The 25,817-nt window shown below is 46.0% G+C and overlaps 1 protein-coding gene across 3 annotated transcripts in view; it reads right to left on the bottom strand.

The window, feature by feature from the left end:
- UBR2 (ubiquitin protein ligase E3 component n-recognin 2) overlaps positions 1 to 25,817 on the bottom strand; it is a 1,248,744-nt gene that overhangs the window by 1,070,809 nt on the left and 152,118 nt on the right. For all 3 annotated transcript variants that reach the window (XM_069233963.1, XM_069233965.1, XM_069233964.1), the window contains exon 10: positions 1,000 to 1,088. In XM_069233963.1, coding sequence (XP_069090064.1) covers positions 1,000 to 1,088 — 89 coding nt within the window. The remainder of the gene's footprint in view (positions 1 to 999; positions 1,089 to 25,817) is intronic.

The raw sequence follows: 25,817 nt of genomic DNA, 5'->3' as shown, positions 1-25,817 counted from the left end.
AGTATTTGATGGCCATAAGACACAGATGTGTGTTGCCTGCATTGATCAAAACTGCCAAAATCGCTAATTAAAGTATACAAAGGCCACGGATAACTGTTAAAAAAAAAAAAAAGAGCCACAAGAGAGGCCCTGTGGGACTCTCAAAACATTGAGGAACCCACAAGAAAGTTTAGGACCAGTGCTCCAAGAACGAATTAAGCCAGCCAATACAGTTCCAAAGATTCCAAACTCTGCTAGTCATATGATCAGAACTGCATGGTCAACAGTATCAAAAAAGGGACCAAAGTGGTACTCATCTCACAATGCCACCTGCATCTTGCTTTTTTCTGAAATTGACTGAGCTGTTATGTTTCAAGGCCATCACGCTCAGAACGCATACCCACCAGTTTTCTCAAAGGTTGTGGGCAGGGAACTCAAAATCAATATAATTTACTTTTGAGTTCTCCACACCTACAACCCTCTTTCTGGACCTCCCTAGATAGCAGAAACATCAGAAGCTCCCAATGTTTACCTGCTCATTACCAATTGTTTTTTCTTCAAGAAGGAACTTTGTATATGATGTACCCTTGTACGGCTGCACTTCATGAGGCTGCCAGAAGTGTAAGCAGAGGATCAGGGCACACTAAACAGCCATTCTTGCATTAATACTGTTACTTACAACAGGACGTCTACTAATCAGAGCTGTTCTAAATACCAAGCACCAAAAGGCATGCCCAATGACAGTCAAACAACTACGCTTGAAGGGTGTTCCCAATAAATTTGAATTTATTACAGTACAAATTATAAAATTTCATAAAAACAGTACCAATCAAATATGAGCAGTATAAATGTTATGCTAACAGGTATACTGAAAAACTGTTCTTATTTTACTGCAAGAGTGCACTTGCAAAATACAGCAATTTTAACATGCTTCTTCATCCTGCTTAAGCAAAGGTTTCACCAGGCTAACTCATCAAGGTATAATTTAGTTTATTTTCTAGTCAAAATAAAAATACTTACTTTTGCAAAACGCACAGCAAAAAGTTTTTTGTATTTTAAATCCATCAGAAGGCTGCTCATAAATAGCTGATGATACATACTTCGAGCACCTGAAATAGAAAGAATCTCTTTAGTGACCATGCACTGCTATTCTTTCCAACATGTTTTCTTGCTGTTCTCTAGGTGTTGCTATCTGCAAGCTATGCCTTTTGATTTCACTGTTACAGGTGCCTAAACAGAAAATAATGCTTGCTCTCCACTATTGTCTGTGTTCCGATTACCACTTAATTGACAACAGTTGTTTATTTATAAAAAGCTTATTGTGCACATTCAACCCCAGGGTCTTGGCATACTGTATGTCGAAGAAAAAGTCTTTCAACTTACATCAAACTGTAAGCAAGAAAAACAACTCAACAGGCACAAAGATAACGAAGGCAAGAAGCTGACAAAGGAGAAGGTTAGTGGATGAACACAGGGAGGAAAAAATGTGAGGACATAAGGATTTAACTAGGAGCCAAGAACATGAAGGACTGCTTGAGGAAGTCAGGATAAAATTTAGAGCAAGCAAATCATTTTGTGTTACTGGATTTAAAAACATGGAAAGAGAGGAAGAAAGGCAAAGGTGAAGGCAAAGGAAAGGTGCTCAGGGGAGATTCGGTCATGCTTTAGAAAATGATCACTGGTTTAGGTGGCTTTGAAAGAGGAAAGTTTCCAGTCTTCTTATGGAAAATGAGAAGAGATTCATTCTGTCAATGTTTCACCAGAAGTGATTTCCAAATTGATGTGGCAGCTCCTATACAGTTTTGCGTTGCTGTTCTTTAGGTGTTGAATATCCTGGTTTCAACAGTAAGGTTCCATAGTATTCTTAAGCTGAGTTTATTGCCAGAACTTTTGAGCAACAACCGTAAATCGAAAATTAGTTACTTATCTGTAACTCTAGATATCTTTCATAAACTAACTTACTTATCATTCCCCATCATCAGGGCGTGAATCACAAGAAAATTCAACAGCTGTTAAAAATGTTAAAAAGGACACAGGCACAACAGTATTCATATTTGTTAGCACATCCATCTCATTTGAAGCAATCTAAACCTTATCCAATGATGTGAATGTGATAAGCACCATACTCCCCTTAGAGGCTACAGTAGCTCAGATCTAATAAAACAAGTGTGAAGGATACAGATAATAGATAGAGAGCCTCTGACCAGGGAGGATAGATTGTTTTAAGCTAATCTACACAAGTTGCCAAACATGGGAAAATGGAGTTAGAGGGAAGCAACTCCTATCCAGGCTGACAGGCAGTTGGCAATTCCTTGATTAAAAAATTGGAGATCCATGTCCAGGAAGACAAACAAGAAAAGTAACTGGTCAGATGTACATATGCCCTTATTTTATTTTAATCCAATTATATGTTTATAAACTGATGCACCAGATCCAACAAATGTAAGAATATTTCTGAAGACGTGGGTGGGTTTGAAAAAAAAGAGAAGATAATTTTTTTCAGGTAAAGTCCAACAGGAATTTCACCATGAACCTATGGTTGGGGCGCAACTGACTTCAACCTTTGTGAAGAGACAGTATGGTTCTTTACTGTGAATTTCTTGAAGATCTCCAACTCTCCTCGCTGAGTTGAGCGATAGCAGTAAACCAGTTTTATATGAGAGAAACCTGAGATGTGCTCTGTGGATGTACTCGAAGGGTGGCAACATTAGTTGACCAAACAATGTTCTCAGCACCCATAGTACTCGAGAGTCTCTCACCGGTAAAAAAGGGTGCAAAAGGTACTTCATGGATTGAGGATTTTTTGGCCTAATGACTATGAATCACCGTTTGTCCTCCTAAATCTCGATTTTGCAGCCAAGGAAACTCGGTTCGAGGAACATTTGATACCTTGTTGGACTAGGTGCAGCAAGTAAAGCATGATATAGGGGATAAGACATTTATCCATAGACTAAACACAGACGTGCTTCCAATTGGCATTCTAAGTCCTAATTTGTTGTAAACAGTGTAATTGAGCCTGTATTTCCCAGCAGTCCGCAGGAATGTTGAGACGTCAGTTTGGGTGACTTCAGGTCAAGGTGGACAACCTGTCAATTGTGTATGAAGAGGAGAATTGGATGGTTCCTGAACTGTATAGAGGGATACTGTGACAGCTGCAGCACCAGAACTGGCATAGCCACCACGGAACAATTAGTATTAGTGAGCAGTGATCTGCTACGACATTCATCAACACTCTGGGAATGAGGAAAAATGGCAAAAAAGTGTAAGCGAAGATGCCCGAACATGTGATCGAAAATGCATTGCCCTTAGACACCTGGTTGCCATTTCTACCTGGCCCACACGTAAAAGCATTCCTTCAAAGACGGTACTAGGCCTCTGCACCAATACCGGATTTACATGGGACAGCTTTGACCAAAGAATCACTCCGACCCATGCCTTGAAAAAGCCGCAGTCCAGTGTGTCAAAAGGGGGTGAAACACAGGTTGGCTGCACCCTATTTAAAATGGTTGGAACAACTCAACATTAACAGAGAAGTATTATTTTTCTCTATATTGTATTTGTTCTTTCTTGTCAACTTCTGAAATATTGTGCATCATATTCCAAATGGTATTAAGTGAATTTACATTTACAGGTGCTGGCATTTCAAAGCCTTTGCAAACACTATAAACCCACCAGTGGGCAAGGGTGACTTAGTCAACAGCATGGAAATTTAGGAGTGCGTCAAGAGGCAAATGTGTCCACACTAAATTAGGCCTCTTAGAAGTAGTCTAGGGTGCAGGGGGCTCCCCTTTAACTTGCACTTATTTAGTGATTAGCTAAGGAGAGTTAGATTTTATTTGTTTAAATTGTGAAACTACTGTTGGGAGTCATAAACTGCCCCTTGCACCTCAGAACTCTGCCTTGTCTTCTAAGTAGCTCTGCAACAACTGTCACTTGAGCCTTTGCAGAGTTCCTAACAAATCCTGAGTGAACATTTGTTTTAGTGCTTCACGATATGGAGCTTTAACCATTGTGTACTGGACCTCGGGAAATAATCCATCTCACAACGATTCCCCTGGATCTAGCAAGATAAAGGTACTGTACCTCCGATAGGCTGACTCTTTACTATAATGCACATTGTTAAAATGATTTTTGGGTTATATATTTTTTCAGTAGAATGTTACCTTTCGTGTGAAATACATGTAAAATCACATTCAACTGAAATTGATTAAACAGCATAAATTAAGAATAGTCTTGTGTTCTGTTTAGTATATAAGAGCAGTCACTCGTGGAAGACTGCTGAACATACAAGAGAGCCTCCATTTGACGAGACAAGCTATATGACTCAAACCAGACTGTCTCATGTGCCTTCTATCAGACCTCATTTCCGATCCACCCCTCTTCCCTCTCGATGTCAAGCAGTCTTGAACATGTTCAGCAGTGTTGACAGGGACAGTGAGTGGTGGGTTTTATGTTGTTCTAGCAGCAACATTAGGATCTATAGGTTAGTGGTAACTTGAGTGACACAGACTAGTATTCTTGGTCAAAACCACATTTTACGGATAGAACATTAGTGCCCTTGTACACTACATTTGTTGTAGCCTCCCCTGTAATCTTTGCAACACCTGTAGCCATAAAAGGAAGAGGAAGGAGCACATCTTTATTGCAGGGCTCTTCATGAGCACAGTGTCTCTGTTTCAGCTGTGATATTTTGCAAGATTCTGCATGTTTTGTAAACCGGGTGCATCATCAAAAGGCATATCAAAGATTTAGCACTATAGGGCAGAAAGAAGTAAACCTGAGACAGCCTGGTCTCCGAAGAACCGCTGCTGTTGCATGTTGTCAAAAAGCAGTATTCAAGACAACAATGGTGAATTAGTAATGGAAGCTGAAGTGTTACCCTCCTCTTTCACTATGGCTTTAGCATCTACCTTCCTGTCTTCAGAAATTAAGTCTATTAGACGTGAGATATACATGCTACATTTGGAAGTCGTATCAGCTAAGGATGGCCAGTGCAGTTGTCATCTTTATGGAAGTGGTCACCACTGAGCTCACTCCGCACGATAAGTTGTCACTACACCTCCCAGAAGGAGCACAGGTTGGTGATAGCAGCTGCCGCAATAAAAGTCTGGTTTAGGATGGTCAGTTAAACATACTTTTGCAGAGTAGGACGCCATGTATTTCTTTTATTGGGCCTCAAAAAATCATAAAATTGTTACTAGACCTACAGGTCGAGTAACTTGAATAATCTACTCGACCTAACTGTAATGTACTTGACCCGTAAATGGGTCTCAAATTGTGTGATCCTAGGTGAATATTTTATTTTATAGAGTAGCCTTTTCCTTCATTCTCACATGAGTGCATCTTCAAATATACAAGTTCAGCATTTCTGCTGTACACAAAACCTCTTCTATTTGATTAAATAGACTAAATGTTTTCTCCATGTATAAATAAAAATCTAGCCCACATATAGGATACACATGATCTGTGACTTATCTTAGTTTACTAATAGCATTGCCATCGGGGCAGAAGTATTTCCCAGTTTTATGTTTAAACACTCACTTTTAATATATGTATTACTAAGCATTATGTGGCAGCTCACTGTCATTTACAGACAGTACATTTCCAGGAAATGTCCACGAACGTTCTCACTAACTTGCAGCTTTACTGATAAAACTATGTAGTGTAATAATCATCTGTGAAACCTGGGTTTCAGGAAACATATTTATCATTTGGATATCAAGTAAAGTGTTCTTTGTTTTCATCCTATTAAATATTGTTTTCATCATACTGAATAAAACGGTCTTTCACAGCTACTGACCTATTTTGAAATGTGCATAAATTGGACTTAGTTACTTAAATGTGTGCTTGAAAAACCCACACAGCCTTTTATTTCACACTTTTTATAGTAGGTTGGACAGGTCACCTTACAAAATCCTGGAACTCTGCAGTTAGAATAAAAAAAGACAAACTGGCTTTTGACCTCTGTCTCTCAACACAGAGCAAATGTAACAAGAACAAGATTTAAAAGCGTCTTTATCACTTTGACTGAACAGAACACCTGTTCTTTGCCAACTCGCCAGAAAGGGCGAGTAGGTCCTAAAAAAATAGCTTGAACTGATAAAACGTGACTCGACATAGCGAGTGGGCGAGTCGATTTTTCGAAGGACTGTTTAATAGGCATGGCACCATTTCCACTACCATGACCAGTGACCACATGAGCTTCAGACCTTCTTTCTAAATATGATCTAGGTGAGCACAGACTTAGTTGTCTTTCTGGGCTTTTCCTTAAATCATACAAGAAACACTGTTCCTTCCCTGATAAAGCTGGAAGGTCAAACTTCGCTGCCCTTCTAACAAAGCATAAAACTGAGCTACGTCTGGTGAAAATTCTGGCCGTGGAACAGAATCTGTCTCCTTTCTTGTCTAAGATGAAGTTCTTCCTATCTTCCCTGCAGTGGCAGCCCGTCCTTTAGGGCGGAGGGGCCATGCCCCCCCACCCCATGAAGAGTGTCTGTCAGGCTGAACAAAGGTCAGCCTGACAGACACTCTTCATATTCAGGTCAGGCAGCCAGGAGCAGACATGCGCGATTTGCACAGACTCCTGGCTGCCTGAGCTGAACTTTGCTGGGCTGAGGAGATCACAGCTCCTATGGGCGTGACCTCCTCGGCCCAGCAAAGGTGCCTCGAGGCCCTCCCCTGGGTGACGAGGAAAGCATCACCAATTGACACACTCCCTGGGCGCTTCAGTTTAAGCCCTGAAGCGCCCAGGGCGAGTGTCAATCAGTGACACTTCATCACAGAGTGGGGTGGGGTCAGCAGTCTCACTGACCCCATCCCACTCTGTGACGAGGCTGGGACTGCTGCCTTCACTCATTGGCTGACCTCAGGACAGCCAATGAGGGAAGGCAGCAGTCCCAACCCTCCTGGGACCTGAAGGCTAAAGGTAAGTGTGTATGTGTGTATGTATGTGTGTTATGTTTTACATTGAATGTTTGGTGCGCGCGTGCATGTTTGAGTGTTATGAGTGTTGTTAATGGATGTGCGTGCATGTGTGTAAGAATGAATGTGTGTGTGTAAGAATGAATGTGTCTGATCTTGTAAAATGAATGTTTGGTGCGTGCATGTTTGAATGGAATGAGTGTTGTTAATGGATGTGCGTGTCTGAGTGTGTGTGTGCGTGTCTAAGTGTGTGTGTGTGCGTGTCTGAGTGTGTGCGTGTGTGTGTGTCCCGCCCCCCCCTCCCAAAGCTGCCGGCCGCCACTGCTTCCCTGTTCTTTGAATCACCATCTTCCTCCATGGCCTCACCTTTCTCCTCATCTTCTATTCATGATTGCTATAAGGAGAGTTATCTTCCACCATATAATTTGGCTCTGGGCATACACAGTTGGGTAATGTCGGTTGAGAAATGCTTTCAGAAAGTTCCCATCATTTGCTGCAGTTTGGTCATGATGTCAACTGGCACCCACAATACAGGAGGTTTATTCTACTGGTGCCACTGTTCATATGACAGCCCACAGTCCCTATGATGGCCTTCAGATAAAAAAAATAATGCTCCTAATGCTAATAGTTCTACTGAAAGTCTGTATCCTCCTCTTCCTTGTTGTAGACCCCTTCTTCATATTTTGGAATGTAGCACTTATATGACTGCACAAGACAAAATGCCCTATCCAAGACTATCTTGATCACTGGTGTCAGCCTCCAGGTCAGAGTCCAATATATGCACTAGTAAATGAAAAGTGATCTATTGTCAGTGTGAACAGGCTGATGTTGCCTCAAAAAATGGCAAAAGACGTGCATCTGTCATCATCGACAAGGCTATTGAAGGTACTGTAGCCGTTGACAGCGTGGTTGTAGTTTAAGTGGTTATCATCAAGGAGACCGATGTCATTGCTGATGAGGGTTTAGGAAGTCATCTTTAACATGGTCACCAATCGCGTCGTCCTCTGTTACATCTTTTAAGGTGCATTACTTGAAGACCTCACCGGCAAGATGTTTGTCAACAATGATATGATAGACAATGGATTCTTTAATATTGATCGCAGGTTCTTCTTTGATGTTTTAGGCAGGACTACTGACAGAATTTCAGAGGAGCTAGAATTTCACATCATTTTTTGTGCAGGCTTGACTTCTCCTTTTTCTAACAAAGGTTTCATTTTGCCTTTATGGTAAGGCGCTGTAGTGGTGAACTCCAGCTCAGATAGCTACACATGCTTTTGCAAAGGAACAGTTGTGGAAATACTTGAAAGATCACTTTTTACTAAATCATAAAGAAGTGAGTGGGGCTTCTCATTAAGGGAGGAATGTTGTTCTTTGAGAAGAAAAAAAAGGTCACTCTCCTTTCCTAGGTATTTTTGAGCGGAAGCGAGCAGACGGAAAGTCTTAAAAATCCTAGAAAAAAAAACACAGTTTGTGGAACTGGTTTAAGCCCAGGAGAGATTAAACAGAAGTCAAAGTAAAATAACAGCACGTTCTGAGACTGTTAAATGCGAAGCTCTGACCCAGTACAACCTCATTCAAAATGTGCAAAAGGAATCTGGGCTATGGTGGCCTCTAGGGGCAAAAGAGACCTCAGCACGTCCACCTGATTTGCTGAAGTCTGGGGTTGATTCAAATGAGGTGGATGTGCTACTAAACAAACACTGCTGTTAGACCTATGGCCATTTCAATATTGTTTGCTGCTGTTTTAAGTTACCAGAGTTTCCCAGCCTGACAAGGGAAAATTATTCAAATATGTGAATGTTTGATCCAATGCAGGTTTGCCTAGTTTGTTGAGACAATGTTTTGCATGTAGAAAACAGCCATTCTTAATTTTTGTCTAGCCTCAAGAGGAAGCTAGAGCAGGTTTCTGAGAACCAGGGTTATATACTCATATTTTGTGGTACCTAATAAAGAGTTTGGCAGCAGAGGGCATGAACGCTTTGCCAGGGTCAAGGACACTTAGGGCACAGATGCTGATGACCATTTTGGATAACAACTGGGTCTGCACCATTTGTCAAAAGTCACTGGGATGAGGAAATGGTTAAACGTTTTAATGCTAACAGGGCTACTCGGGCTTTAGAAGCTACATCCTCCACATGGGATGCCAGAGTGATATGTGAAGACCACTTAGGACAGAGATGCCGATGACTCTTTTAGATCTAGAGACTGCACCATCTGTCAAAAGTCATTGGGATGAAGGAACGGATTAAGCTTTTTAATACTAACAGAGTTGCTTGGGCTTTAGAAGCCACAACCTTCACATGGGAGGCCCGAGTGAGATGTGAACCAATATACATGCCTAATGATTCCACTTCCTTCTTAGAAAGAAGACAGACTTTTTTTTTCTAAGCACGTAGAGTAATTAATCAGTAATTTGATTAAAAGGCAGCCAGTTTACTGAGGGTTTTGCGTTAGTTTTTCTGCTATCCAGTCTTTAATTTTCATTGCACTGACTTTACTGTGGTGAAGACTTCAGTTAATAACACCTCCACGTACAGTTAGGCATAATTTGCATGTCAGTGAATAGTTGCACCTGATCCCTCCATCAGGCTTATCAGCGGTTACATGTAAAGACTGAACAGTACTGAAGCTAGAATGGAAGCATGGGGAGTTCTACACATCACAGATTAATTCTGGATGGCAACTACCAGTTATTATTTGTTTTTGGTTGAATACAAAAACGCTGAACAATTTAAGGACCTCACCTCCTATGCCCCCTGCAGGTCTCCAAAATGTGTAAAAGCTGTCAGTGATCAATTATGTCAAGTAAACCCCAGAATGTCAAGCATACATAGTAATCTGACATACTGTGGCTATCATCTAGGAGTTCTAGGGTGGCCGTTTCCATACTATAGCCACTATGAAAGTCCGATTGCTGGGGCAAAGAGATTGCGGTCTTCAATGTGCCTGTTCAAATAGCTAGCTTTTGCTCACCAAAGGGTGCTGATCACAGGTAAATGGATGATTAGTGTTTCAGAGTGAGCTTCAGTATTTTTATGATGAGAGGAGTGCCCAGTCCTTAGTGTCCGGTAAGGAACGAGCTATCCACATGAAAAGTTAGAAGATCTTCTCTTTGATGAGGATTGAATGCACTAGATTACCCTGGTGGAATTTAGGCTTTAGTTCTTGGATGATGGCGGGCATATTTATTTCAATAATTGGGTAAAAAAATAATCCATCTTGTTCCATCCAACATTACTACAAGAACGAGAAATTGGCCACAAAATGGAAAGGTGATCCACACATCAACACTTGCCTCTCCCGTCATATTTGGTGTGCGCCTTGGTCATCTTGTGAAAATAACATTGGTGCCACAGGTAACAGGTTAACCCTATGCTCTAAGTACAAGATCATGTCATTGATGGTGTAAAGAAATGGCTCCCTGTTGCAGTTACCCCCCACTTTTTGCCTGATACTGATGCTGACTTGACTGAGAAGAGTGCTGGGACCCTGCTAACCAGGCCCCAGCACCAGTGTTCCTTCACCTAAAATGTACCATTGTATCCACAACTGGCACACCCTGGCATTCAGATAAGTCCCTTGTAACTGGTACTTCTAGTACCAAGGGCCCTGATGCCAAGGAAGGTCTCTAAGGGCTGCAGCATGTCTTATGCCACCCTAGAGACCCCTCACTCAGCACAGACACACTGCTTACAAGCCTGTGTGTGCTAGTGAGAACAAAATGAGTAAGTCGACATGGCACTCCCCTCAGGGTGCCATGCCAGCCTCTCACTGCCTATGCAGTATAGATAAGACACCCCTCTAGCAGGCCTTACAGCCCTAAAGCAGGGTGCACTATACCATAGGTGAGGGTACCAGTGCATGAGCACTGTGCCCCTACAGTGTCTAAGCAAAACCTTAGACATTGTAAGTGCAGGGTAGCCATAAGAGTATATGGTCTGGGAGTCTGTCAAACACGAACTCCACAGCACCATGATGGCTACACTGAAAACTGGGAAGTTTGGTATCAAACTTCTCAGCACAATAAATGCACACTGATGCCAGTGTACATTTTATTGTAAAATACACCACAGAGGGCACCTTAGAGGTGCCCCCTGAAACTTAACCAACTATCTGTGTAGGCTGACTAGTTTTAGCAGCCTGCCACAAACCGAGACATGTTGCTGGCCCCATGGGGAGAGTGCCTTTGTCACTCTGAGGCCAGTAACAAAGCCTGCACTGGGTGGAGATGCTAACACCTCCCCCAGGCAGGAATTGTCACACCTGGCGGTGAGCCTCAAAGGCTCACCTCCTTTGTGCCAACCCAGCAGGACACTCCAGCTAGTGGAGTTGCCCGCCCCCTCCGGCCAGGCCCCACTTTTGGCGGCAGGGCCGGAGAAGATAATGAGAAAAACAAGGAGGAGTCACTGACCAGTCAGGACAGCCCCTAAGGTGTCCTGAGCTGAGGTGACTCTAACTTTTAGAAATCCTCCATCTTGCAGATGGAGGATTCCCCCAATAGGGTTAGGATTGTGACCCCCTCCCCTTGGGAGGAGGCACAAAGAGGGTGTACCCACCCTCAGGGCTAGTAGCCATTGGCTACTAACCCCCCAGACCTAAACACGCCCTTAAATTTAGTATTTAAGGGCTACCCTGAACCCTAGAAAATTAGATTCCTGCAACTACAAGAAGAAGGACTGCCCAGCTGAAAACCCCTGCAGCGGAAGACCAGAAGACGACAACTGCCTTGGCTCCAGAAACTCACCGGCCTGTCTCCTGCCTTCCAAAGATCCTGCTCCAGCGACGCCTTCCAAAGGGACCAGCGACCTCGACATCCTCTGAGGACTGCCCCTGCTTCGAAAAGACAAGAAACTCCCGAGGACAGCGGACCTGCTCCAAGAAAAGCTGCAACTTTGTTTCCAGCAGCGTTAAAGAACCCTGCAAGCTCCCCGCAAGAAGCGTGAGACTTGCAACACTGCACCCGGCGACCCCGACTCGGCTTTGAAATAGTGCATACAGAGCCAACTTCCTACATTGGTGGCAGCGGTGGGGTACAAGACTTTGCATTTGCTGGACTACTCAGCCAATACCTGATCACACGACAAATTCCAAAATTGTCATTAGAAATTCATTTTTGCAATTTGAAATTTTTCTAAATTCTTAAAAGTCCTGCTAGGGCCTTGTGTGTTAAGTCCCTGTTTAGCATTGTCTTTTAGAGTTTAAAAGTTTGTTAAAAGTTTGAAATTAGATTCTAGAAACAGTTTTAGATTCTTTAAAAAGTATTCCAACTCTTAGCAGAATAATGTCTGATACAGAGATGCAGGTGGTGGAACTCGACACCACACCTTACCTCCATCTTAAGATGAGGGAGCTAAGGTCTCTCTGTAATATAAAGAAAATAACCATTGGCTCCAGACCTACCAAAATTCAGCTCCAGGAGCTGTTGGCAGAGTTTGAAAAAGCCAACCCCTCTGATGATGACATCACAGAGGAAGAAATTAGTGACTTGGAGGCCAATGTCCCTCCTCCAGTCCTAAATAGGGAGAACAGGACCCCTCAAGTCCTGTCTCCAACTGTGTTAGTCCGAAATAGTGAGTCCCTCACAGGAGGGTCCCACATTTCTGAAATCACTGAGGATGCTCTCAGTGAAGATGACCTCCTGTTAGCCAGGATGGCCAAAAGATTGGCTTTAGAGAGACAGCTCCTAGCCATAGAAAGGGAAAGACAAGAGATGGGCCTAGGACCCATCAATGGTGGCAGCAATATAAATAGGGTCAGAGATTCTCCTGACATGTTAAAAATCCCCAAAGGGATTGTGACAAAATATGAAGATGGTGATGACATCACCAAATGGTTCACAGCTTTTGAGAGGGCTTGTGTAACCAGAAAAGTGAACAGATCTCACTGGGGTGCTCTCCTTTGGGAAATGTTCACTGGAAAGTGTAGGGATAGACTCCTCACACTCTCTGGAAAAGATGCAGAATCTTATGACCTCATGAAGGGTACCCTGATTGAGGGCTTTGGATTCTCCACTGAGGAGTACAGGATTAGGTTCAGGGGGGCTCAAAAATCCTCGAGCCAGACCTGGGTTGACTTTGTTGACTACTCAGTAAAAACACTAGATGGTTGGTTAACTGGAAATGAAGTGTGTGACTATGTTGGGCTTTATAATTTGTTTATGAAAGAACACATTTTAAGTAACTGCTTCAATGAAAAGTTGCATCAGTATCTGGTAGACCTAGGTCCAATTTCTCCCCAAGAATTGGGAAAGAAGGCAGACCACTGGGTCAAGACTAGGGTAACCAAAACTTCCACTGGGGGTGACCAAAAGAAAGGGGTTACAAAAACTCCCCAGGAGAAAGTGGGTAACACTAGAAACAAAGAAAAAGAGTCCTCTGTAGGCCCCCAAAAACCAGAACAGGTGGGTGGGCCCCAAGACACAACCCAAAACAAAGGTGGGTACCAGGGTAAGAACTGGGATGCCACTAAGGCATGGTGCCACAACTGTAAACAGTCTGGGCACCACACCAAGGACACTTCTTGTCCCAAAAACAAACCCCAGAACAAAATTCCTGGGGTAACCAGTGTAGCCATGGGAGATGACTCCTCAGATGAGGAGGTCTTCCTAGCCTTCAACTGGAAACAGGGCCCAACAGGTGAGTTGGAGATTCCAGAGGGAAGTAGACACTTCCACCACCTACTGGTGAATGGAATCCCAACCACTGCCCTGAGAGACACTTGTGCCAGTCACACTATTGTGCATGACAGGCTGGTGCTCTCAAACCAGTACATCCCAGGTGAGACTGCCAGGGTAAGAGTTAGCCTAGACAGGGTCACTAAGAGGCCTGTGGCTTTAGTGCCCATAGAAGTGGGTGGCACTCTTAGCTGGAGAAGGGTAGTAGTCAGTACAGACCTCCCCCTTGATTGTCTCCTTGGAAATGACTACCCAGAGGTTAGTCAGAGCTCAAGAGAGGAACTGGTCCAGTGCCAGTCCCCTCCCAAGGATTCTGGAAGTCCTGCCTCTGCAGTAAATGCAAGCAGGCCCCAGAAGAAGAAGAAAAGAAAACAGAGTAGGAAGGGTGGACAACCTTTAGCCAAGGTTACAGCAAGCCAAGGAGATTCTGCTCCAGTAGGGGAGAACTCCAAAAATGGCCCTGATAAAGTCCAACCTGACCCACAAGAAGTCCTGGCTAGTCAGGCAACTGTTAAATCTGAGTGGGTGGCTCCTCAGCTAACAGAAGAAAGAGTGGAAGAAGGGTGTTTACTACAAGATGTGGTAACCCCCCACTCCAATACAGCAGACAGGCAACCTGAACCCAAAGAAGCCTGTAACTTAGCCCCTTCCCTTTTAGGTGAAGAGCTAAAGGTGTGGTTCTGGGCACTGACAGCTGTCAGTGGCCTCTGCTGGGTGTTAGCCTTTATGGCTGCACTATCCTTAGCATGGTGGTCTGACCCCATGCCAAATAGCAAGTTAGGCCCCCTGACCCTATTGGTCATGGTGGGGTTACTCCAGCTCTGGGTAACCTCTCTGGGTAAGCTAGGGGTAACCCTGGCCAAGATAAAGGTAGCAGAGGTGGATACCTCTAAGACCAAAATAGAAAGAATGGGTGGAGACATTGAAGAGGCAGACAAGAGGCAATTCAGACTAGGTCCTATCACTGTGGAAGTAGGTCAGTTCCCCAAAGGGAATGACCTGAACAGAAGGATGTAAGGCAGAGTAGGCCCTGCAACTAACCAGCCTATTTCTCCTACTCTTCCTCGCCTGACAGACTAGGAAGACTCTCCCAGCTTGGGCTGAGTCTCCTGGCCTGTGGGCTGGGGGGGGCTTGTGTAAAGAAATGGCTCCCTGTTGCAGTTACCCCCCACTTTTTGCCTGATACTGATGCTGACTTGACTGAGAAGAGTGCTGGGACCCTGCTAACCAGGCCCCAGCACCAGTGTTCCTTCACCTAAAATGTACCATTGTATCCACAACTGGCACACCCTGGCATTCAGATAAGTCCCTTGTAACTGGTACTTCTAGTACCAAGGGCCCTGATGCCAAGGAAGGTCTCTAAGGGCTGCAGCATGTCTTATGCCACCCTAGAGACCCCTCACTCAGCACAGACACACTGCTTACAAGCCTGTGTGTGCTAGTGAGAACAAAATGAGTAAGTCGACATGGCACTCCCCTCAGGGTGCCATGCCAGCCTCTCACTGCCTATGCAGTATAGATAAGACACCCCTCTAGCAGGCCTTACAGCCCTAAAGCAGGGTGCACTATACCATAGGTGAGGGTACCAGTGCATGAGCACTGTGCCCCTACAGTGTCTAAGCAAAACCTTAGACATTGTAAGTGCAGGGTAGCCATAAGAGTATATGGTCTGGGAGTCTGTCAAACACGAACTCCACAGCACCATGATGGCTACACTGAAAACTGGGAAGTTTGGTATCAAACTTCTCAGCACAATAAATGCACACTGATGCCAGTGTACATTTTATTGTAAAATACACCACAGAGGGCACCTTAGAGGTGCCCCCTGAAACTTAACCAACTATCTGTGTAGGCTGACTAGTTTTAGCAGCCTGCCACAAACCGAGACATGTTGCTGGCCCCATGGGGAGAGTGCCTTTGTCACTCTGAGGCCAGTAACAAAGCCTGCACTGGGTGGAGATGCTAACACCTCCCCCAGGCAGGAATTGTCACACCTGGCGGTGAGCCTCAAAGGCTCACCTCCTTTGTGCCAACCCAGCAGGACACTCCAGCTAGTGGAGTTGCCCGCCCCCTCCGGCCAGGCCCCACTTTTGGCGGCAGGGCCGGAGAAGATAATGAGAAAAACAAGGAGGAGTCACTGACCAGTCAGGACAGCCCCTAAGGTGTCCTGAGCTGAGGTGACTCTAACTTTTAGAAATCCTCCATCTTGCAGATGGAGGATTCCCCCAATAGGGTTAGGATTGTGACCCCCTCCCCTTGGGAGGAGGCACAAAGAGGGTGTACCCACCCTCAGGGCTAGTAGCCATTGGCTACTAACCCCCCAGACCTAAACATGCCCTTAAATTTAGTATTTAAGGGCTACCCTGAACCCTAGAAAATTAGATTCCTGCAACTACAAGAAGAAGGACTGCCCAGCTGAAAACCCCTGCAGCGGAAGACCAGAAGACGACAACTGCCTTGGCTCCAGAAACTCACCGGCCTGTCTCCTGCCTTCCAAAGATCCTGCTCCAGCGACGCCTTCCAAAGGGACCAGCGACCTCGACATCCTCTGAGGACTGCCCCTGCTTCGAAAAGACAAGAAACTCCCGAGGACAGCGGACCTGCTCCAAGAAAAGCTGCAACTTTGTTTCCAGCAGCGTTAAAGAACCCTGCAAGCTCCCCGCAAGAAGCGTGAGACTTGCAACACTGCACCCGGCGACCCCGACTCGGCTTTGAAATAGTGCATACAGAGCCAACTTCCTACATTGGTGGCAGCGGTGGGGTACAAGACTTTGCATTTGCTGGACTACTCAGCCAATACCTGATCACACGACAAATTCCAAAATTGTCATTAGAAATTCATTTTTGCAATTTGAAATTTTTCTAAATTCTTAAAAGTCCTGCTAGGGCCTTGTGTGTTAAGTCCCTGTTTAGCATTGTCTTTTAGAGTTTAAAAGTTTGTTAAAAGTTTGAAATTAGATTCTAGAAACAGTTTTAGATTCTTTAAAAAGTATTCCAACTCTTAGCAGAATAATGTCTGATACAGAGATGCAGGTGGTGGAACTCGACACCACACCTTACCTCCATCTTAAGATGAGGGAGCTAAGGTCTCTCTGTAATATAAAGAAAATAACCATTGGCTCCAGACCTACCAAAATTCAGCTCCAGGAGCTGTTGGCAGAGTTTGAAAAAGCCAACCCCTCTGATGATGACATCACAGAGGAAGAAATTAGTGACTTGGAGGCCAATGTCCCTCCTCCAGTCCTAAATAGGGAGAACAGGACCCCTCAAGTCCTGTCTCCAACTGTGTTAGTCCGAAATAGTGAGTCCCTCACAGGAGGGTCCCACATTTCTGAAATCACTGAGGATGCTCTCAGTGAAGATGACCTCCTGTTAGCCAGGATGGCCAAAAGATTGGCTTTAGAGAGACAGCTCCTAGCCATAGAAAGGGAAAGACAAGAGATGGGCCTAGGACCCATCAATGGTGGCAGCAATATAAATAGGGTCAGAGATTCTCCTGACATGTTAAAAATCCCCAAAGGGATTGTGACAAAATATGAAGATGGTGATGACATCACCAAATGGTTCACAGCTTTTGAGAGGGCTTGTGTAACCAGAAAAGTGAACAGATCTCACTGGGGTGCTCTCCTTTGGGAAATGTTCACTGGAAAGTGTAGGGATAGACTCCTCACACTCTCTGGAAAAGATGCAGAATCTTATGACCTCATGAAGGGTACCCTGATTGAGGGCTTTGGATTCTCCACTGAGGAGTACAGGATTAGGTTCAGGGGGGCTCAAAAATCCTCGAGCCAGACCTGGGTTGACTTTGTTGACTACTCAGTAAAAACACTAGATGGTTGGTTAACTGGAAATGAAGTGTGTGACTATGTTGGGCTTTATAATTTGTTTATGAAAGAACACATTTTAAGTAACTGCTTCAATGAAAAGTTGCATCAGTATCTGGTAGACCTAGGTCCAATTTCTCCCCAAGAATTGGGAAAGAAGGCAGACCACTGGGTCAAGACTAGGGTAACCAAAACTTCCACTGGGGGTGACCAAAAGAAAGGGGTTACAAAAACTCCCCAGGAGAAAGTGGGTAACACTAGAAACAAAGAAAAAGAGTCCTCTGTAGGCCCCCAAAAACCAGAACAGGTGGGTGGGCCCCAAGACACAACCCAAAACAAAGGTGGGTACCAGGGTAAGAACTGGGATGCCACTAAGGCATGGTGCCACAACTGTAAACAGTCTGGGCACCACACCAAGGACACTTCTTGTCCCAAAAACAAACCCCAGAACAAAATTCCTGGGGTAACCAGTGTAGCCATGGGAGATGACTCCTCAGATGAGGAGGTCTTCCTAGCCTTCAACTGGAAACAGGGCCCAACAGGTGAGTTGGAGATTCCAGAGGGAAGTAGACACTTCCACCACCTACTGGTGAATGGAATCCCAACCACTGCCCTGAGAGACACTTGTGCCAGTCACACTATTGTGCATGACAGGCTGGTGCTCTCAAACCAGTACATCCCAGGTGAGACTGCCAGGGTAAGAGTTAGCCTAGACAGGGTCACTAAGAGGCCTGTGGCTTTAGTGCCCATAGAAGTGGGTGGCACTCTTAGCTGGAGAAGGGTAGTAGTCAGTACAGACCTCCCCCTTGATTGTCTCCTTGGAAATGACTACCCAGAGGTTAGTCAGAGCTCAAGAGAGGAACTGGTCCAGTGCCAGTCCCCTCCCAAGGATTCTGGAAGTCCTGCCTCTGCAGTAAATGCAAGCAGGCCCCAGAAGAAGAAGAAAAGAAAACAGAGTAGGAAGGGTGGACAACCTTTAGCCAAGGTTACAGCAAGCCAAGGAGATTCTGCTCCAGTAGGGGAGAACTCCAAAAATGGCCCTGATAAAGTCCAACCTGACCCACAAGAAGTCCTGGCTAGTCAGGCAACTGTTAAATCTGAGTGGGTGGCTCCTCAGCTAACAGAAGAAAGAGTGGAAGAAGGGTGTTTACTACAAGATGTGGTAACCCCCCACTCCAATACAGCAGACAGGCAACCTGAACCCAAAGAAGCCTGTAACTTAGCCCCTTCCCTTTTAGGTGAAGAGCTAAAGGTGTGGTTCTGGGCACTGACAGCTGTCAGTGGCCTCTGCTGGGTGTTAGCCTTTATGGCTGCACTATCCTTAGCATGGTGGTCTGACCCCATGCCAAATAGCAAGTTAGGCCCCCTGACCCTATTGGTCATGGTGGGGTTACTCCAGCTCTGGGTAACCTCTCTGGGTAAGCTAGGGGTAACCCTGGCCAAGATAAGGGTAGCAGAGGTGGATACCTCTAAGACCAAAATAGAAAGAATGGGTGGAGACATTGAAGAGGCAGACAAGAGGCAATTCAGACTAGGTCCTATCACTGTGGAAGTAGGTCAGTTCCCCAAAGGGAATGACCTGAACAGAAGGATGTAAGGCAGAGTAGGCCCTGCAACTAACCAGCCTATTTCTCCTACTCTTCCTCGCCTGACAGACTAGGAAGACTCTCCCAGCTTGGGCTGAGTCTCCTGGCCTGTGGGCTGGGGGGGGCTTGTGTAAAGAAATGGCTCCCTGTTGCAGTTACCCCCCACTTTTTGCCTGATACTGATGCTGACTTGACTGAGAAGAGTGCTGGGACCCTGCTAACCAGGCCCCAGCACCAGTGTTCCTTCACCTAAAATGTACCATTGTATCCACAACTGGCACACCCTGGCATTCAGATAAGTCCCTTGTAACTGGTACTTCTAGTACCAAGGGCCCTGATGCCAAGGAAGGTCTCTAAGGGCTGCAGCATGTCTTATGCCACCCTAGAGACCCCTCACTCAGCACAGACACACTGCTTACAAGCCTGTGTGTGCTAGTGAGAACAAAATGAGTAAGTCGACATGGCACTCCCCTCAGGGTGCCATGCCAGCCTCTCACTGCCTATGCAGTATAGATAAGACACCCCTCTAGCAGGCCTTACAGCCCTAAAGCAGGGTGCACTATACCATAGGTGAGGGTACCAGTGCATGAGCACTGTGCCCCTACAGTGTCTAAGCAAAACCTTAGACATTGTAAGTGCAGGGTAGCCATAAGAGTATATGGTCTGGGAGTCTGTCAAACACGAACTCCACAGCACCATGATGGCTACACTGAAAACTGGGAAGTTTGGTATCAAACTTCTCAGCACAATAAATGCACACTGATGCCAGTGTACATTTTATTGTAAAATACACCACAGAGGGCACCTTAGAGGTGCCCCCTGAAACTTAACCAACTATCTGTGTAGGCTGACTAGTTTTAGCAGCCTGCCACAAACCGAGACATGTTGCTGGCCCCATGGGGAGAGTGCCTTTGTCACTCTGAGGCCAGTAACAAAGCCTGCACTGGGTGGAGATGCTAACACCTCCCCCAGGCAGGAATTGTCACACCTGGCGGTGAGCCTCAAAGGCTCACCTCCTTTGTGCCAACCCAGCAGGACACTCCAGCTAGTGGAGTTGCCCGCCCCCTCCGGCCAGGCCCCACTTTTGGCGGCAGGGCCGGAGAAGATAATGAGAAAAACAAGGAGGAGTCACTGACCAGTCAGGACAGCCCCTAAGGTGTCCTGAGCTGAGGTGACTCTAACTTTTAGAAATCCTCCATCTTGCAGATGGAGGATTCCCCCAATAGGGTTAGGATTGTGACCCCCTCCCCTTGGGAGGAGGCACAAAGAGGGTGTACCCACCCTCAGGGCTAGTAGCCATTGGCTACTAACCCCCCAGACCTAAACACGCCCTTAAATTTAGTATTTAAGGGCTACCCTGAACCCTAGAAAATTAGATTCCTGCAACTACAAGAAGAAGGACTGCCCAGCTGAAAACCCCTGCAGCGGAAGACCAGAAGACGACAACTGCCTTGGCTCCAGAAACTCACCGGCCTGTCTCCTGCCTTCCAAAGATCCTGCTCCAGCGACGCCTTCCAAAGGGACCAGCGACCTCGACATCCTCTGAGGACTGCCCCTGCTTCGAAAAGACAAGAAACTCCCGAGGACAGCGGACCTGCTCCAAGAAAAGCTGCAACTTTGTTTCCAGCAGCGTTAAAGAACCCTGCAAGCTCCCCGCAAGAAGCGTGAGACTTGCAACACTGCACCCGGCGACCCCGACTCGGCTTTGAAATAGTGCATACAGAGCCAACTTCCTACATTGGTGGCAGCGGTGGGGTACAAGACTTTGCATTTGCTGGACTACTCAGCCAATACCTGATCACACGACAAATTCCAAAATTGTCATTAGAAATTCATTTTTGCAATTTGAAATTTTTCTAAATTCTTAAAAGTCCTGCTAGGGCCTTGTGTGTTAAGTCCCTGTTTAGCATTGTCTTTTAGAGTTTAAAAGTTTGTTAAAAGTTTGAAATTAGATTCTAGAAACAGTTTTAGATTCTTTAAAAAGTATTCCAACTCTTAGCAGAATAATGTCTGATACAGAGATGCAGGTGGTGGAACTCGACACCACACCTTACCTCCATCTTAAGATGAGGGAGCTAAGGTCTCTCTGTAATATAAAGAAAATAACCATTGGCTCCAGACCTACCAAAATTCAGCTCCAGGAGCTGTTGGCAGAGTTTGAAAAAGCCAACCCCTCTGATGATGACATCACAGAGGAAGAAATTAGTGACTTGGAGGCCAATGTCCCTCCTCCAGTCCTAAATAGGGAGAACAGGACCCCTCAAGTCCTGTCTCCAACTGTGTTAGTCCGAAATAGTGAGTCCCTCACAGGAGGGTCCCACATTTCTGAAATCACTGAGGATGCTCTCAGTGAAGATGACCTCCTGTTAGCCAGGATGGCCAAAAGATTGGCTTTAGAGAGACAGCTCCTAGCCATAGAAAGGGAAAGACAAGAGATGGGCCTAGGACCCATCAATGGTGGCAGCAATATAAATAGGGTCAGAGATTCTCCTGACATGTTAAAAATCCCCAAAGGGATTGTGACAAAATATGAAGATGGTGATGACATCACCAAATGGTTCACAGCTTTTGAGAGGGCTTGTGTAACCAGAAAAGTGAACAGATCTCACTGGGGTGCTCTCCTTTGGGAAATGTTCACTGGAAAGTGTAGGGATAGACTCCTCACACTCTCTGGAAAAGATGCAGAATCTTATGACCTCATGAAGGGTACCCTGATTGAGGGCTTTGGATTCTCCACTGAGGAGTACAGGATTAGGTTCAGGGGGGGCTCAAAAATCCTCGAGCCAGACCTGGGTTGACTTTGTTGACTACTCAGTAAAAACACTAGATGGTTGGTTAACTGGAAATGAGGTGTGTGACTATGTTGGGCTTTATAATTTGTTTATGAAAGAACACATTTTAAGTAACTGCTTCAATGAAAAGTTGCATCAGTATCTGGTAGACCTAGGTCCAATTTCTCCCCAAGAATTGGGAAAGAAGGCAGACCACTGGGTCAAGACTAGGGTAACCAAAACTTCCACTGGGGGTGACCAAAAGAAAGGGGTTACAAAAACTCCCCAGGAGAAAGTGGGTAACACTAGAAACAAAGAAAAAGAGTCCTCTGTAGGCCCCCAAAAACCAGAACAGGTGGGTGGGCCCCAAGACACAACCCAAAACAAAGGTGGGTACCAGGGTAAGAACTGGGATGCCACTAAGGCATGGTGCCACAACTGTAAACAGTCTGGGCACCACACCAAGGACACTTCTTGTCCCAAAAACAAACCCCAGAACAAAATTCCTGGGGTAACCAGTGTAGCCATGGGAGATGACTCCTCAGATGAGGAGGTCTTCCTAGCCTTCAACTGGAAACAGGGCCCAACAGGTGAGTTGGAGATTCCAGAGGGAAGTAGACACTTCCACCACCTACTGGTGAATGGAATCCCAACCACTGCCCTGAGAGACACTTGTGCCAGTCACACTATTGTGCATGACAGGCTGGTGCTCTCAAACCAGTACATCCCAGGTGAGACTGCCAGGGTAAGAGTTAGCCTAGACAGGGTCACTAAGAGGCCTGTGGCTTTAGTGCCCATAGAAGTGGGTGGCACTCTTAGCTGGAGAAGGGTAGTAGTCAGTACAGACCTCCCCCTTGATTGTCTCCTTGGAAATGACTACCCAGAGGTTAGTCAGAGCTCAAGAGAGGAACTGGTCCAGTGCCAGTCCCCTCCCAAGGATTCTGGAAGTCCTGCCTCTGCAGTAAATGCAAGCAGGCCCCAGAAGAAGAAGAAAAGAAAACAGAGTAGGAAGGGTGGACAACCTTTAGCCAAGGTTACAGCAAGCCAAGGAGATTCTGCTCCAGTAGGGGAGAACTCCAAAAATGGCCCTGATAAAGTCCAACCTGACCCACAAGAAGTCCTGGCTAGTCAGGCAACTGTTAAATCTGAGTGGGTGGCTCCTCAGCTAACAGAAGAAAGAGTGGAAGAAGGGTGTTTACTACAAGATGTGGTAACCCCCCACTCCAATACAGCAGACAGGCAACCTGAACCCAAAGAAGCCTGTAACTTAGCCCCTTCCCTTTTAGGTGAAGAGCTAAAGGTGTGGTTCTGGGCACTGACAGCTGTCAGTGGCCTCTGCTGGGTGTTAGCCTTTATGGCTGCACTATCCTTAGCATGGTGGTCTGACCCCATGCCAAATAGCAAGTTAGGCCCCCTGACCCTATTGGTCATGGTGGGGTTACTCCAGCTCTGGGTAACCTCTCTGGGTAAGCTAGGGGTAACCCTGGCCAAGATAAGGGTAGCAGAGGTGGATACCTCTAAGACCAAAATAGAAAGAATGGGTGGAGACATTGAAGAGGCAGACAAGAGGCAATTCAGACTAGGTCCTATCACTGTGGAAGTAGGTCAGTTCCCCAAAGGGAATGACCTGAACAGAAGGATGTAAGGCAGAGTAGGCCCTGCAACTAACCAGCCTATTTCTCCTACTCTTCCTCGCCTGACAGACTAGGAAGACTCTCCCAGCTTGGGCTGAGTCTCCTGGCCTGTGGGCTGGGGGGGGCTTGTGTAAAGAAATGGCTCCCTGTTGCAGTTACCCCCCACTTTTTGCCTGATACTGATGCTGACTTGACTGAGAAGAGTGCTGGGACCCTGCTAACCAGGCCCCAGCACCAGTGTTCCTTCACCTAAAATGTACCATTGTATCCACAACTGGCACACCCTGGCATTCAGATAAGTCCCTTGTAACTGGTACTTCTAGTACCAAGGGCCCTGATGCCAAGGAAGGTCTCTAAGGGCTGCAGCATGTCTTATGCCACCCTAGAGACCCCTCACTCAGCACAGACACACTGCTTACAAGCCTGTGTGTGCTAGTGAGAACAAAATGAGTAAGTCGACATGGCACTCCCCTCAGGGTGCCATGCCAGCCTCTCACTGCCTATGCAGTATAGATAAGACACCCCTCTAGCAGGCCTTACAGCCCTAAAGCAGGGTGCACTATACCATAGGTGAGGGTACCAGTGCATGAGCACTGTGCCCCTACAGTGTCTAAGCAAAACCTTAGACATTGTAAGTGCAGGGTAGCCATAAGAGTATATGGTCTGGGAGTCTGTCAAACACGAACTCCACAGCACCATGATGGCTACACTGAAAACTGGGAAGTTTGGTATCAAACTTCTCAGCACAATAAATGCACACTGATGCCAGTGTACATTTTATTGTAAAATACACCACAGAGGGCACCTTAGAGGTGCCCCCTGAAACTTAACCAACTATCTGTGTAGGCTGACTAGTTTTAGCAGCCTGCCACAAACCGAGACATGTTGCTGGCCCCATGGGGAGAGTGCCTTTGTCACTCTGAGGCCAGTAACAAAGCCTGCACTGGGTGGAGATGCTAACACCTCCCCCAGGCAGGAATTGTCACACCTGGCGGTGAGCCTCAAAGGCTCACCTCCTTTGTGCCAACCCAGCAGGACACTCCAGCTAGTGGAGTTGCCCGCCCCCTCCGGCCAGGCCCCACTTTTGGCGGCAGGGCCGGAGAAGATAATGAGAAAAACAAGGAGGAGTCACTGACCAGTCAGGACAGCCCCTAAGGTGTCCTGAGCTGAGGTGACTCTAACTTTTAGAAATCCTCCATCTTGCAGATGGAGGATTCCCCCAATAGGGTTAGGATTGTGACCCCCTCCCCTTGGGAGGAGGCACAAAGAGGGTGTACCCACCCTCAGGGCTAGTAGCCATTGGCTACTAACCCCCCAGACCTAAACACGCCCTTAAATTTAGTATTTAAGGGCTACCCTGAACCCTAGAAAATTAGATTCCTGCAACTACAAGAAGAAGGACTGCCCAGCTGAAAACCCCTGCAGCGGAAGACCAGAAGACGACAACTGCCTTGGCTCCAGAAACTCACCGGCCTGTCTCCTGCCTTCCAAAGATCCTGCTCCAGCGACGCCTTCCAAAGGGACCAGCGACCTCGACATCCTCTGAGGACTGCCCCTGCTTCGAAAAGACAAGAAACTCCCGAGGACAGCGGACCTGCTCCAAGAAAAGCTGCAACTTTGTTTCCAGCAGCGTTAAAGAACCCTGCAAGCTCCCCGCAAGAAGCGTGAGACTTGCAACACTGCACCCGGCGACCCCGACTCGGCTTTGAAATAGTGCATACAGAGCCAACTTCCTACATTGGTGGCAGCGGTGGGGTACAAGACTTTGCATTTGCTGGACTACTCAGCCAATACCTGATCACACGACAAATTCCAAAATTGTCATTAGAAATTCATTTTTGCAATTTGAAATTTTTCTAAATTCTTAAAAGTCCTGCTAGGGCCTTGTGTGTTAAGTCCCTGTTTAGCATTGTCTTTTAGAGTTTAAAAGTTTGTTAAAAGTTTGAAATTAGATTCTAGAAACAGTTTTAGATTCTTTAAAAAGTATTCCAACTCTTAGCAGAATAATGTCTGATACAGAGATGCAGGTGGTGGAACTCGACACCACACCTTACCTCCATCTTAAGATGAGGGAGCTAAGGTCTCTCTGTAATATAAAGAAAATAACCATTGGCTCCAGACCTACCAAAATTCAGCTCCAGGAGCTGTTGGCAGAGTTTGAAAAAGCCAACCCCTCTGATGATGACATCACAGAGGAAGAAATTAGTGACTTGGAGGCCAATGTCCCTCCTCCAGTCCTAAATAGGGAGAACAGGACCCCTCAAGTCCTGTCTCCAACTGTGTTAGTCCGAAATAGTGAGTCCCTCACAGGAGGGTCCCACATTTCTGAAATCACTGAGGATGCTCTCAGTGAAGATGACCTCCTGTTAGCCAGGATGGCCAAAAGATTGGCTTTAGAGAGACAGCTCCTAGCCATAGAAAGGGAAAGA

This window comes from Pleurodeles waltl, chromosome 5 (assembly GCF_031143425.1).
Source record: "Pleurodeles waltl isolate 20211129_DDA chromosome 5, aPleWal1.hap1.20221129, whole genome shotgun sequence".
Lineage (NCBI taxonomy): Eukaryota > Metazoa > Chordata > Amphibia > Caudata > Salamandridae > Pleurodeles > Pleurodeles waltl.
Note: the sequence above shows the minus strand (reverse complement) of the source record. Positions and strands in the feature narration are given on the sequence as shown.